The 14,399-nt window shown below is 43.9% G+C and overlaps 1 protein-coding gene and 1 long non-coding RNA gene across 3 annotated transcripts in view; one reads left to right on the forward strand and one right to left on the reverse strand.

The window, feature by feature from the left end:
* Positions 1 to 14,399, forward strand: part of bsna (bassoon presynaptic cytomatrix protein a) — a 196,144-nt gene that overhangs the window by 169,250 nt on the left and 12,495 nt on the right. Inside the window, exons 7-16 of the mRNA XM_061974572.1 lie at positions 374 to 415; positions 873 to 1,040; positions 1,128 to 1,375; positions 1,810 to 2,743; positions 4,817 to 7,301; positions 8,118 to 8,618; positions 8,762 to 9,078; positions 12,587 to 12,680; positions 12,997 to 13,128; positions 13,215 to 13,270. Of these exons, the coding sequence (XP_061830556.1) occupies positions 374 to 415; positions 873 to 1,040; positions 1,128 to 1,375; positions 1,810 to 2,743; positions 4,817 to 7,301; positions 8,118 to 8,618; positions 8,762 to 9,078; positions 12,587 to 12,680; positions 12,997 to 13,128; positions 13,215 to 13,255 (4,962 nt within the window). The 3' untranslated portion in view covers positions 13,256 to 13,270. The remainder of the gene's footprint in view (positions 1 to 373; positions 416 to 872; positions 1,041 to 1,127; positions 1,376 to 1,809; positions 2,744 to 4,816; positions 7,302 to 8,117; positions 8,619 to 8,761; positions 9,079 to 12,586; positions 12,681 to 12,996; positions 13,129 to 13,214; positions 13,271 to 14,399) is intronic.
* LOC133615799 (uncharacterized) overlaps positions 152 to 14,399 on the reverse strand; it is a 37,102-nt gene continuing 22,854 nt past the window's right edge. Inside the window, exons 3-4 of one of the 2 annotated variants that reach the window (XR_009816766.2) lie at positions 12,932 to 13,118; positions 152 to 1,020 (exon numbers count right to left, since the gene is read on the reverse strand). This is a non-coding gene — a long non-coding RNA (uncharacterized lncRNA). Of the gene's footprint in view, positions 1,021 to 7,612; positions 8,126 to 12,931; positions 13,119 to 14,399 lie in introns of those variants that run through there. The other variant, XR_009816767.2, reaches the window with a different exon arrangement.

Here is a 14,399-nt window from a genome sequence, read left to right on the forward strand (position 1 = left end):
AACCACATGATTGTAAGAACTACATTTAAAGTTTGCATGCAACAGTCAATGTAGCTCTTTTTTAGGTGAGAACCTGATGAAAAGCTCTATTTTAAGTGAGAACCTGATGAAACATAACAATTTTGAAAAAAAAAAACAATAATCCTTCATTCTCAAAAGCACACATTGTTTATTCAAGTTGTCCACATGATAGTTTTCACCACCTAGAAAATTATCCAATTTGAACACCGATTGTTGGTCTGAATTTTTATTAAAAAAAAGATGACATTGTAAATGTGTAAACATGCCTAATCTAAGAATTGTTCCCTATTATGAACGTGTTTCAAGGTTTAACTGAAGAGCTAACATAATGATTGTCTTCTTTTTTTAATAGAACAAGCAGTTGAAAATCTTTCAAGTTTACTCTGTTCAACAGGTGTGGAAGCTTTGCTTGATGCTAATAAAACATGCAAACAAGAAAATGTTACTGCATCCCATAACCTACTGTAGCAGCAAAAGCCCCCCTGCTCTTTTATTTGCAACAGCCTATCATTTATGCAAATAAATATTGAAATGTTTTCTTCTGGGCATTACATGACTGGCACGAGCAACTGATGCTGTCCATTGTGTGGTACTTGCATTTTTATTTTTTTAGCAATACATTGAAATTTGGCTTTTTTCCAACCCTTCCAAGAATAACTCCATGACACATGCTTTTTCAGGACGCTGGTGATTTTTTAATTTACATCTCTAAGCAGATATGTAGAATTCTCAGCATCATTGACTGCTTCTCCTCTCACCCCCTCTCGCGACTTTCATTCCACAGTCTCATTCCTACTAGGCTCATTGATCTGTTTAGTCAATCTGCGATTCTTTCGGTTTCTGCATTTTAGGTACTACAACAGCAGCAACAAGAACGAGAGAATCAGCTTGTGGTCCAGAGGGAGCAGCTTGCTCAACAGAAGTCCCAGCTAGACCAGATCCAGTCCTTGCAGCAACAGCTCCAGCAGCAGCTTGAAGAACAGAAGCGGCAGAAAACTGCTGCAGTCCAGAACATACAGGTAAGTTGCCAGCATACAGAAGGAGTCACTATTACACAATGTGCACACTGCATCAATTAATAGAACAATTGCTATCCTCCCCTGCAGATGGATGTGAACGGGCATCCTTACACTGACCCTCAAATTGGATCCCGTTCCCTGCCAAACTCCTCCTCAGAGATGTGTCTGAGAATTCATGATGAGCATGTTGAGACCAGAAGCAACATTAGGAAACATAGCTCCATGACCAGGCTGAGCAGAGATAGCTTGGACGGAGAAGGCGTAGCCTTCCATGTCTCCCCACGCAGGAATGTGGACAGTTGCGTGCAAACAGATGATGAAGATGGGGAGGAGAGGTAGAGACGTGTTCATTGAGTGTGTTTGAGGTGTTTTCTTGTTTATGCTTGTCCTTCCAAAAACAGGTGGTTTAGTAACCTTTGTGTTGCTTTGTAATTTGAAAGCAAAGCACTTACAATGCTGATCTATGCAGTATGTTATTAATAATTGATAGACAAGTGCTTACAGACAGAATGCAAATGTCTTATATTGGAGTTTTAAAAGCTCAAACAAAATGATTCACACTAAGACCTGCTGTCTGGGTAAATACAGTAATTAATTGCACTAATCAATAGGAGCTACACTTAATACCACCTCTCAATTTCTATGAATTACAATTTAATCATGATGATACTAATAGTGTGCTTTGAATCATGTTTTAAAAATTAACTGTGAATGATAATGAATTATCAGGCAGGAATTACAATTGCTTCATTATTCTCTCCGTCACAAGGTACATGATGCGTCATCGAACAAGGAGGCGTGGTCGTAGCGTAGACTGCTCAGTTCAGACAGATGACGATGAGGACAAAGCTGAAACTGAACAGCCAGTGCGCCGACGACGTTCTCGCTATTCTCGACATTCTGAATCCAGCGCCACTGGCAGTGGTACTGGCACATCCACGGCAGGCACCGATTCCAAAACCAATGCACCCAAGATGGTATCCTCCAGTATAGCCGTCCAAACCATGAGAGAAATGTCTTGCCAGACCGAAGTAGAACACCTTGGCAGGGTCTCCCCTGCAATCCATGTGACATTACCAGACCCAAATAAAGTAGAAATTGTGCATTACATATCAGGACCTGAAAGAACCAAAAAGGGACAGTCATTAGCATGCCAGACTGAACCAGAAGCTCAGTCCCAAGGTGTTGTCACTCCCCAGCTCAGCATACCAACCACAGTAAGCCCATATTCTTCCTCCAACAGCTGCGGAACCCAGCAACCCGCTTCTGCTGACATTTCCATACAGCAGCGCCAGCAGCAGCATATCACAGCAAGTGCAGCAAAGTTTGAGCGCCGGCGTCCTGACCCACTTGATATTAACTACCAGCCTCACAACCACCTACACAATGAGTCTATCTCCAGCATCATCCGACAGCAGCAGACAATTCCTAAATCTCCGCAGGTCCTCTACTCTCCTGTCTCTCCGGTGTCCCCGCATCGCTTGTTGGAGAATTCTCTATCCAGTGAAAGGCTGAACAAGGCTCATGTAACACCGCAGCAGAAGTCATACACTGCTGAGTCACCGCAGCGACATCCATCTGTGCCCAGACCAATGAAGAACACGCAAAGGTCTATGTCAGACCCTAAATCTCTTAGTCCCACTGCCGATGAGCACACCAAGGCTAGGCTGTCCCTGTATCAACAACAAGCCCTCCAGAACCAGGTAAAGTCACTCATATATTAACAACAATAAAGACATTAAGAGAGAATGGATTAAGGACGCGTTCAAGAAAATTTAAGTACAGCTTTAATACTGGAATTATCTATAAGCATACAGTAATATACACTTTCTAACTTTCGTGGTTACACCCTCACACTTCCAGTTCTCATTGTAACTTCAGGTCATCTACAGTATCATTAAGTTTGTTGGAGAGAAAAATAATTTAAGCGTTTTACTGAGAATAAACGTGAGAATATAAGCCTCTAGCTCAGACTCAGCATAGAAAGTAATTGAGGCGCTGGGAATGGATGCATGCCGTATTCTTGACTTTTTGTTTCACCTTATGAAGCTTAATCACAAATATATTTCACTGCAGCAAGTCAAACATTGTTATAATGGCTATTGAGGAAAAGGCAATTTGTAAAAGAAAGTAGTCTTTATAACCCTATTATTCTTCAGAGAGGCAAGCAAAGCAAAGACATTTGAGTTATATCTCTGAAAGAGGACCAACGCACAGGACAAGGTTCTGACAGCAACTCACAAAGTGATTCACTTAGCATGATAATCCCAATAAAGCAGCATTCAATTTAAAACTGCCGGGAGAAGTTTCATAGATGTCAGTTAAACAGATTAAGTGGTAGCATAAATGACTAAATAGAAAAAAAAGAGTCTGGTTGGAATCACTATGGTTGAAATAATTTATTTAAGAAAAATCTAAACAGTACATTTTGGCATTCAAGATCAATATTTTAGATTGAATTGCCCTATTTATTTTAGAGATTATAATTGAAATAACCAAAATCCCTTCAAATAAGCCCCAACTTGTAAAAATGCAGTGCTGTAATGACTAGGAATGGGTATTGTTGACATATTAGCCGATACCAGTGCCGAATCTGTACTGATACGTGACCCATACTTAAAACGGAAAACATGCAAATTTTGCCCAAGAACAAACATTTTTATTTTCACGGAATTCTGTGACATGCATGTTGAACAGAATAGTTATTTAAATACTAGGAGGTTAATGAAATTATAGCTCTTCGAAGGTTAATACAATTATAACTAAGTAATACATTCAACAACATCAAATAAAGTCAACACATTGTCATAATCATCACAGCACGACCAACAGCAATAGAGCACACAGAGAATGTGCAGAAATATTTGCTAGATTTTAAAGTATAATGTTTTATTTTCCTATATTCAAACACAGTGTTACTGTTCAAACTGTAATGTTTCAGCGGCCAAAATGATTACATATTTGTTAAATACAACCTCTCCCTTGTTTTTGATGAATACTTGGGCTTATTCCGCTATTGTATTTAAATTTTGGTCATTATAGTGGTACTTGAAGAGCCAACTTTTTTCTAAGGTGGTACTTGGTGAAAAAAAGTTTGAGAACCACTGGTGTAGAGTTTAGAACTGTTGTTTAGAGGAACAACTGCAGCACTAGGTTAATGGTCCTAACTTAAAACCCATTTTATTTTAATAACAGATAGTCGGAAAACATCCAAAAAGCGTTAACGTCACACAATACTGTTTGATTGAAGTACTACATGCCAATTATTGCTAACTTGAAGTTCTTTGGTGTATGTTTTCTAACGCAACCCCCCTGTTTTTTGTTGTCTTTGTCTTCTTGTCTATTTGCCTTTCTTGTCTCCTTGAATGCATGTCTTCTTCTCATATTTATTTTCCCGATCTTTTTCTTGTTTGGAGTGTCTCTCCTTCCTGTTGATGTGATATTATTTCCTCTTCCAATTATAATTTGCCCTACCACTATTACCCACATTCCTTTATCACTCCACTTTTCTGTCTCCTTTGACAAATTAACCTCTGTTTACCCCAACTCTCAACTTCTTGGTTATTGTTATTTTGCTTTCATATTATTTTTCTACTTTTATTCCTCATAATTTTCAATCCTGACATTTATCTTTCAAACCATTGTTCACTATTATCATGGTCTTCTACCTACCATCTTATTGATTACACCCGTTATTCTTCCTTTCATGCTTTGTTGTTCTTGTCTTCCCCGTATTCTACTGCTCTTCTACCCCCACCCTCTCTCTCATTCTCCAGCTGGCAGCCCTTCAGCAGAGCTCGCTGCTCCGTAAGGTAAAGAGAACCCTGCCAAGTCCTCCTCCAGAAGAAACATCAGTTCATCTGCCCATGATGACGCCTGCCCTCCAACAGGTCTACCTGCCATCCGTGCCCAGCCTCAAGCCCAGCTCCAGGTCTGGCCTAGCCGCCAAAGCCAGCCTTCTCAAAGACCTCACCCATGAGCTTAAGGCTGTAGAGCAAGAATCAACCAAACTGAGAAAACAGCAAGCTGAACTGGAGGAAGAGGAGAAAGAGATTGATGCTAAGCTGAGATACCTTGAGTTGGGTATCCACCAAAGGAAAGAGACACTGGTCAAGGAGAGGGAGAGAAGGGATATTGCTTATTTGCGGTGTATGGGTGACACTCGGGACTATATGTCTGATAGTGAATTAAATAACCTTCGTTTAGCAGCAGCAGCTGCATCACATGAGGCCAATGGACTGCTAACAAGACCAAGTACTGCTCCGATGAGCCAGTTTAGCAACGATCTGAACACAGCAGCGCAGTTCCCACCAACATCATCTTTCCTCTCCTCTCAATACCCCCAGAGCCAACCAGCAGCCCCCACTCAATCAAGTTTGCCATACCAAGCTTCAACATTTAACCAGCCTCCATATCCAACGGTGTCTCAGTCCCAGGCACTGCCACAGCCAACTCCCCTCCAAAGCCATGTTCACCCTTCAGGACCATCATACCAATCTCAAACATACTCTTCCCACACCTATCCCCAAACTCAACCCCCATACCCTCAAACAGACATAGGCTTGCCAACCGCACCGCAACCTCAGCCCCAACCAGGGCACACAGGTTTTGGACCTGCACCACCTGGTCAGCCCCCATACCCCACCCACAGCTCACCTTATCCAAGTGCTGTGTCCTCTTACCCCAGCCAGAGTACCCCTTACCCTGGGCAACCCCAAACAGATATTTTGACAGTGCATCAAGGAAGGCCCAGGCAGACGTCACTGGCTGATTTGGAACATAAAATGCCCACTAATTACGAGACAATCAGCAATCCTACAGTTGTGGTTACCACCACGGCACAAGACAGTACTTATTCCAGTTCAGCCCCCTCATATGGTCAGTACAGTGGTACTACAACCATGGCCAGCTATGGAACCTATGGCTCAGCACCAGTGTCCAGCAGTTATGGTGGGTTTCCTACAGTGCCACCTAGTACTTATGGACAGTATACTTCAACCCCAGTTAGTTCTTATGGGCCATATACCACAACCACTGCTAATGCATATTCCTACACAACAACAACAGCCAGCTCTTATGGACAGTTTACAGCAACAGTTTCCAATGCTTATGGACATACTGTGGATAGTCCATCAACCTACAGTACAGCAGAAGGGATGTATGGGGCACCTGGCTTAGAACAAAACATCCCAAGGAACTACATGATGATTGATGATGTAAGTGAGCTGACGGCAAAAAACGGGCTGGGCACGACAACAGTGGACATGATGCATCATGGCGGCACGGGCCGTTATCCTGGCGACACCCACGTCCACAGCAGCACCATTGGCAGCACGACGCGTGGGGGAACTGGCAGCTCCATGTACGGCAGGGCACCTGAGGAGGAAGCAGCGATGCAGGAAGAATTGTACGACCACCATGGCAGGGGTAAGAGCAGCTACAGGCACGGACCTCTAGGGGGCAGCAGCAGCGTGAGCACTAGCTTGGGTGGGGGATCCTCCTATTACTATGACTACGAAGACAAACACGGCAGCTTCCGATCTGGGGTGCAAAAATCTTCATCCCCAAGAAGCCTTCTGGCTCCTGCTGTCATGTCTACCAAACGCAGCAAGCACAGAAAACTGGGCAGTATGGAGCAGAAAATCTCCAAATTCTCCCCCATAGAGGAGGCTCGGGACGTGGAAGCAGATCTGGCCTCCTATTCTTCATCAGCTGGTGGGGGTTACACCTCAGCCCACATTCGAGGACGTCAGCTGATAGAGGACTACGGCTTCAAGAAGAATACTTATGACACCGGAAGTGGCACCACACATAGTAGTCGACACTATGGCTCATTGGGAGAGGAGGATGATCGTATTTACTACACTTCCACCGGCCGCTCCCGCTCTACCGGCTATGGCATGGACAAGATCTCAGCCAAAGAATACTCTGGGTACCGCAGCAGATCCTACGAGAGGGATGACCGCTCCTATCGATCTGGCTACAGCCGGGGGCACCACCCAACCAGGCAGTACTCTGAAGAGGAGAGCCCACTCAGTCCCCTGGGGAGATTCATGGGCTCCGGGCGATCATCAAGCTTAGGCCCCGACCCATACGACAGTCACAGCAGTAGATACCATTACTATTATGGCCAATACGGTTCCAGTCACTCTCTGCCAGATGTTCAAGACCACATTCGAGACCTACCCCGGACCCATGTCTACAAGTCGGATGATACATACTTAATAGACGATTATCATTGTGCTGTGTCAGACAGTGAAGGTAATTGTGGGAGCTGAATGCCCACAGTTTCACTATCTACTACTGCCCCCACCGTTTATCTAAATGTCCCCCACCCACCCAGTGGATAGGCTTAGGAAAGAGAAGAAAAAAAGGCAGAACTAGCTGTTGCATGCCAATGTTTTCTTCTTCCTGAGAGTCACTTGGAGCTCTCATTTCAGTGGACTGCTGTCTGTCTGTCTGCCTGCCTGTCCGTCCCTCCGCCTGTCCGTCTGGTCATCTGTTTGTCCAGTACTCGCATGGTTCTGCGGCGTGGTCGTTTTCTTCGTTCGCACCACTCTGATTCCCTTGGAAGGTCTTCTTTGCACGTCACCAATGCAAATTATTTTACAGGGTTTTATTGTTATCTGTGTTTTTTGCATTGATGTTTTATACATGTTATCATTTCTGAATTCTGGCTGCACTGCAAAACAGTCTTATCATTTTTGAAGGTTAACTTCATCCATTATAGATGGCAGGCTTACTTTTAGCCACACAATTTGCTTGGATCCATTATGTAACGAATTAAAATCTGTTTTTAGGGCTCTATATTACCGAACATGATTGGCTTTAGCCTTGAAAATATAGCTTCCATATTGTTTTATTGCAGACATTTTTTGCAGTGTTTATTTGATCTAGTTAGTCTTGTAATGTGAAAGTGATGTAAATTGTACCATGCATGGATGTACAACTTTTATTTTGATTTTCTGTGTCTTCTTCTTTGGCATGGGTGGTGGTCTTCCTTCTTTTTCTCAGCCTGCATGCCGCTGTCTCCAGACGACATGGAGATTGACTGTGATCTGCTCTCGGTTTCCAAAGCCTACCATCTGGGCCAAGAAGAGACAGACTGGTTTGAGAAGCCACGCTCCAGTTCTCGGCACTACGGCAGCAGCCACTCATCCGGAAGAAGTCGCCATGGTGTTAAACACACCTATCATGATTATGACGAACCTCCTGAAGAGGACCTGTGGCCTCAGGATGAGTATGGCCATGGAGGACGACACACTTCGTCTCGTGACCATCGGCACCATGGAAGCACTAGTCGACACGCATCCTCATCACGTCATTCAGATGAACCGAGGTCTTCCCGGTCATCTAAGAGCCACCCAAAAGACACGTCTATACGCCAAGACCCTTCAGGGCGGTCTTCATCATCAGGAAGACGTGGAGATTCAAGGTCCGGAGGCTACCACTCGACAGACTACTCTCGGGATCCATCTGGTCACCATCATAGCCAGAGATCCTCTAGGCAAGGGGATCCACATCGCTCCTCACGCAGCAAGTCTCAGCAACAAGTGGACATGCAGGGCCAGGCAGCAGGTATGTTTTTTTTTTTTTTTTAAATAGCCCCGGATTTGCACCCACTTTCTTCAGTGACAGAAATAGATTGGAGTAAATTTAAACCTAAAGCAAATAAAAAATGTAATAAACAAAAATCCACCCTCATTTACCCTTATTTCTAGGTACCTCTAGATCTGCCACCTCCACAAGAGGTCAGGGTCCCGCTGGATCCGGGCGACAGAGTGGTCAAGTTTCCCAGAATGACAGTGCTTCAGGACAGAGGACTCAGCTGCAACAGCAAGCCCAGACTTCCACGGTCAGGCCGGGGCAGCAAGGTACACCAACAACCACTGGTGCGTTGCAGCAGCAGCCCCCTGCCCAGGGACAAAACATGGGGATGGGGCAGGGCCAGGCCAAGCCTGGGCCAGTGGGAGCAACGAGTGGACCTATGGGTCAGACCAGGCAGATGGGTCCAACAGGAACGACGCCTACCCCTATGGTGAGTATAGCAAGTAAACTTTCCTTATATCAGTACGATTTGCAGTTTGGGCTACCCACGTAGTGAAGCTACGTAGCTTCACTACATGTCCGAGTAGCATAGCTCTAGCTTCGCTACTTTTTGAAGCAGTAGCGATTCCAGTAGCTTTGCTATTTTTAGACCCATGTAAAGTAGTAGCGTCCATAAAAGCTACAAGCTACAAAGAGAAAAAATGGTCTGCAAATTCATCCCTCCATTACTGCTGATTGTCCCTACCAGGGATCCAGTAAAGGAGAAAATAAATACGGAGAAACTCTATGATGATTGGTTGGTTTACATATGAGAAAATTCATGATGATTGGCTGGTTTACGTGAAGTGAAATGAAGTGAATTATATTCATAAAGCACTTTTACATAGTGAAACCCAATATCTAAGTTACATTTAAACCAGTGTGGGTGGCACTGGGAGCAGGTGGGTAAAGTGTCTTGCCCAAGGACACAACGGCAGTGACTAGGATGGCGGAAGCGGGGATCGAACCTGGAACCCTCAAGTTGCTGGCACGTCCACTCACTCTACCAAGCGAGCTATAACGCCTCAAAGTGAGTCATGATTGGCTAGGGTCAGGGCCAATCAGAGGCAGGAGAGGGCGGATCATGACACACTAAAACCAGGAAGCAATATCAAAACATTGCCCACAGCTGTGGCGAAAACCGCATTAGGCGATGGTCTTGTTTAAATAACTACGTTTCTTTCAGAGTGCATCAATAGAACATGTATCGGTACTTTTATTTAATTGGCATTATCTCTAACATCTTATAAATGTTCTGTTTTGTTCTAGCTGACTAACAGCTATGTGAGCAAACCACTAAGGAGAAGGGAGGCGATGGGAATGTGTCAATGCTGATTACCCCATGCTGCTCATTTATCACTGGTATAAAAGTTACATAAGATTCCAATCCTGGTACGAAAAATATGTTCACTTTTATTGATTTCTGTTCATGTAAAGATGGAGTTTGTTAAAGTATTTTTTATGAGACAAAAATCTTTTTCACTTTTCCTTAGGCCAGGTTATTGTCATTGCCACTGTGGTTTCTGATGAAACAGTCATGTATCCTGTGCTTAAAGGGGAACATTATCACAATTTCAGAAGGGTTAAAACCATTAAAAATCAGTTCCCAGTGGCTTATTATATTTTTCGAAGTTTTTTTTCAAAATTTTACCCATCACGCAATATCCCTAAAATAAGCTTCAAAGTGCCTGATTTTAACCATCGTTATATACACCCGTCCATTTTCCTGTGACGTCACATAGTGAAGCCAACACAAACAAACATGGCAGAAAGAACAGCAAGCTATAGCGACATTAGCTCGGATTCAGACTCGGATTTCAGCGGCTTAAGCGATTCAACAGATTACGCATGTATTGAAACGGATGGTTGTAGTGTGGAGGCAGGTAGCGAAAACGAAATTGAAGAAGAAACTGAAGCTATTGAGCCATATCGGTTTGAACCGTATGCAAGCGAAACCGACGAAAACGACACGACAGCCAGCGACACGGGAGAAAGCGAGGACGAATTCGGCGATCGCCTTCTAACCAACGATTGGTATGTGTTTGTTTGGCATTAAAGGAAACTAACAACTATGAACTAGGTTTACAGCATATGAAATACATTTGGCAACAACATGCACTTTGAGAGTGCAGACAGCCCAGTTTTCATCAATTAATATATTCTGTAGACATACCCTCATCCGCTCTCTTTTCCTGAAAGCTGATCTGTCCAGTCCAGTTGGAAATGCATCTGCTTTGAGTGTCGCAGGATATCCACACATTCTTGCCATCTCTGTCGTAGCATAGCTTTCGTCGGTAAAGTGTGCGGAACAAACGTCCAATTTCTTGCCACTTTCGCATCTTTGGGCCACTGGTGCAACTTGAATCCGTCCCTGTTCGTGTTGTTACACCCTCCGACAACACACCGACGAGGCATGATGTCTCCAAGGTACGGAAAACACGGAAAATAACAGAGCTGATTTGACTCGGTGTTTGTAATGTGTTTGAGAAAATGGCGGATTGCTTCCCGATGTGACGTCACGTTGTGACGTCATCGCTCCGAGAGCGAATACCGTATTTTCCGCACCATAAGGCGCCCTGGGTTATAAGCCGCGCCTTCAATGAACGGCATATTTCAAAACTTTGTCCACCTATAAGCCGCCCCGTGTTGTAAGCCGCATCTAACTGCGCTAAAGGAATGTCAAAAAAACAGTCAGATAGGTCAGTCAAACTTTAATAATATATTAAAAACCAGCGTTCTAACAACTCTGTTCACTCCCAAAATGTACGCAAATGTGCAATCACAAACATAGTAAAATTCAAAATAGTGCAGAGCAATAGCAACATAATGTTGCTCGAACGTTAATGTCACAACACACAAAATAAACATAACGCTCACTTTCTGAAGTTATTCTTCATTCATAAATCCCTCGAATTCTTCTCCTTCGGTGTCCGAATTGAAAAGTTGGGCGAATGTGGGATCCAAAATGGCCGGCTCCGTCTCGTCGAAGTAATCGGAGTCAGTGTCACTGTTGTCCAGCAGTTCTGTGAATCCTGCCTTCCGGAAAGCTCGGACCACAGTTGTGACCGAAATATCTGCCCAGGCATTTACGATCCACTGGCAGATGTTGGCGTATGTCGTCCGGCGCTGTCTCCCTGTCTTGGTGAACGTCACGTGTGTTCGCCTTCTGTCATCCACTGTTCCCACGCAGTTAGCAGTCTAGCTTCGAATGCCCTGTTGACACCAATATCTAGCGGCTGGAGGTCTTTTGTCAATCCACCCGGAATGACGGCGAGTATTGAATTAAGCGCGTAAGCGTGTCTCTTAATGTGATGTTATGAGCTAGCAAATATAACAACTACACTACCCAGCATGCAACGATAGTGACGAGCATGCGCGGTAGCCCTGAGAAGCGTTGTTGTATGTGCTGGCAGTTAGAATGTGGTTATGAGCACGCTGTGAGTAAACGTTGAGAACTCAGTTAACACGCCTCGTCTGCATTATTTATAATTAGACAGACAACACACTTAATAGGAGCCATTTTGGGGTCTTTACATAAACACACAAATGGAAATGAAACGTCACATATCCCAGCATGCACCGCGCGCTTCTTCTACGGGGAAAAAAGATGGCGGCTGTTTACCGTAGTTGCGAGACCTAAACTTTATGAAAATTAATATTAATATTAACCCATATATAAGGCGCACTGTCAGCTTTTGAGAAAATTTGTGGTTTTTAGGTGCGCCTTATAGTGCGGAAAATACGGTAATAGAAAGGCGTTTAATTCGCCAAAATTCACCCATTTAGAGTTCGGAAATCGGTTAAAAAATATATGGTCTTTTTTCTGCAACATCAAGGTATATATTGACGCTTACATAGGTCTGGTGATAATGTTCCCCTTTAATCAAATGTAACTTCCCCACTATTTTCAATGGCCAAATATGTATGAAACAATAGAATGTTTCTCTCTCTTTTTGCAGGCCAAGATTGAGACACCCCCAGTGACAGCCATTGGAGCAAAAGCGGCACCTGTAATGGCCTCAAAAGGAGCGCAACCTCCACTCACAGGCATAGGTGAAGGACTTACATAGCCCTCTGCAACGCACTGTTAATGCTTCCCGTAAGAAATGACGGAAACAGACCGCAATCATAAAGCCAATGTTAGACCCAGTGAAATACACAATCCTATTTTGATGCCCAGCATTCTGAAATGTCACGTAAAGTGAGATATTTATTTCTAAGCAGCCAACAACATAAAAAAAAAAAAACACAACAGGTGACAAAACGACAAACAAGACTTTTATCCTGCTATCTCACTGACTCACCATCATGAGTTCCTTTCCTCCCACCTTTCTGTCCTCATCCTCATTGTCTTAATCATCCCGTGCAGGCTCCAAAGCTGCTCCGAGGCCGGGAGGGATAGGCAGTGCGGCGGCAGGTCAGCCGGGCATGGAGGGAGACAGCGTCTTGTCCAAGATCCTGCCAGGAGGAGCCGCTGAGCAAGCTGGAAAACTGGGAGAAGGTACCAGGAGTAATCATGTATAAATATAGCAAAGTCATCAAGTTTTCTCCAAACAACAGTCTAACCTATATTTTGTTCTTTTCCAGCTATATCCGGTTTTGGCAAAAAGTTCACCTCTTTCTTCTAAAGTGCTACGTTTAAGGTGTGTTTGCATGCAGCCTGTAATGTGTATTACAAACCCCGTTTCCATATGAGTTGGGAAATTGTGTTAGATGTAAATATAAACGGAATACAATGATTTGCAAATCCTTTTCAACCCATATTCAATTGAATGCACTACAAAGACAAGATATTTGATGTTCAAACTCAAAAACTTTTTTTTTTTTTGCAAATAATAATTAACTTAGAATTTCATGGCTGCAACATGTGCCAAAGGAGTTGGGAAAGGGCATGTTCACCACTGTGTTACATGGCCTTTCCTTTTAACAAGATTCAGTAAACGTTTGGGAACTGAGGAGACACATTTTTTAAGCTTCTCTGGTGGAATTCTCTCCCGATCTTGCTTGATGTACAGCTTAAGTTGTTCAACAGTCCGGGGGTCTCCGTTGTGGTATTTTAGGCTTCATAATGCGCCACACATTTTCAATGGGAGACAGGTCTGGACTACAGGCAGGCCAGTCAAGTACCCGCACTCTTTTACTATGAAGCCACGTTGATGTAACACGTGGCTTGGCATTGTCTTGCTGAAATAAGCAGGGGCGTCCATGGTAACGTTGCTTGGATGGCAACATATGTTGTTCCAAAACCTGTGTACCTTTCAGCATTAATGGCGCCTTCACAGATGTGTAAGTTACCCATGTCTTGGGCACTAATACACCCCCATACCATCACAGGTGCTGGCTTTTACACTTTGCGCCTATAACAATCCGGATGGTTATTTTCCTCTTTGGTCCGGAGGACACGACGTCCACAGTTTCCAAAAACAATTTTAAATGTGGACTCGTCAGACCACAGAACACTTTTCCACTTTGTATCAGTCCATCTTAGATGAGCTCAGGCCCAGCGAAGCCGACGGCGTTTCTGGGTGTTGTTGATAAACTGTTTTCGCCTTGCATAGGAGAGTTTTAACTTGCACTTACAGATGTAGCGACCAACTGTAGTTACTGACAGTGGGTTTCTGAAGTGTTCCTGAGCCCATGTGGTGATATCCTTTACACACTGATGTCGCTTGTTGATGCAGTACAGCCTGAGGGATCGAAGGTCACGGGCTTAGCTGCTTACGTGCAGTGATTTCTCCAGATTCTCTGAACCCTTTGATGATATTACGGACC

This window comes from Nerophis lumbriciformis, linkage group LG01 (genome assembly GCF_033978685.3).
Source record: "Nerophis lumbriciformis linkage group LG01, RoL_Nlum_v2.1, whole genome shotgun sequence".
NCBI lineage: Eukaryota > Metazoa > Chordata > Actinopteri > Syngnathiformes > Syngnathidae > Nerophis > Nerophis lumbriciformis.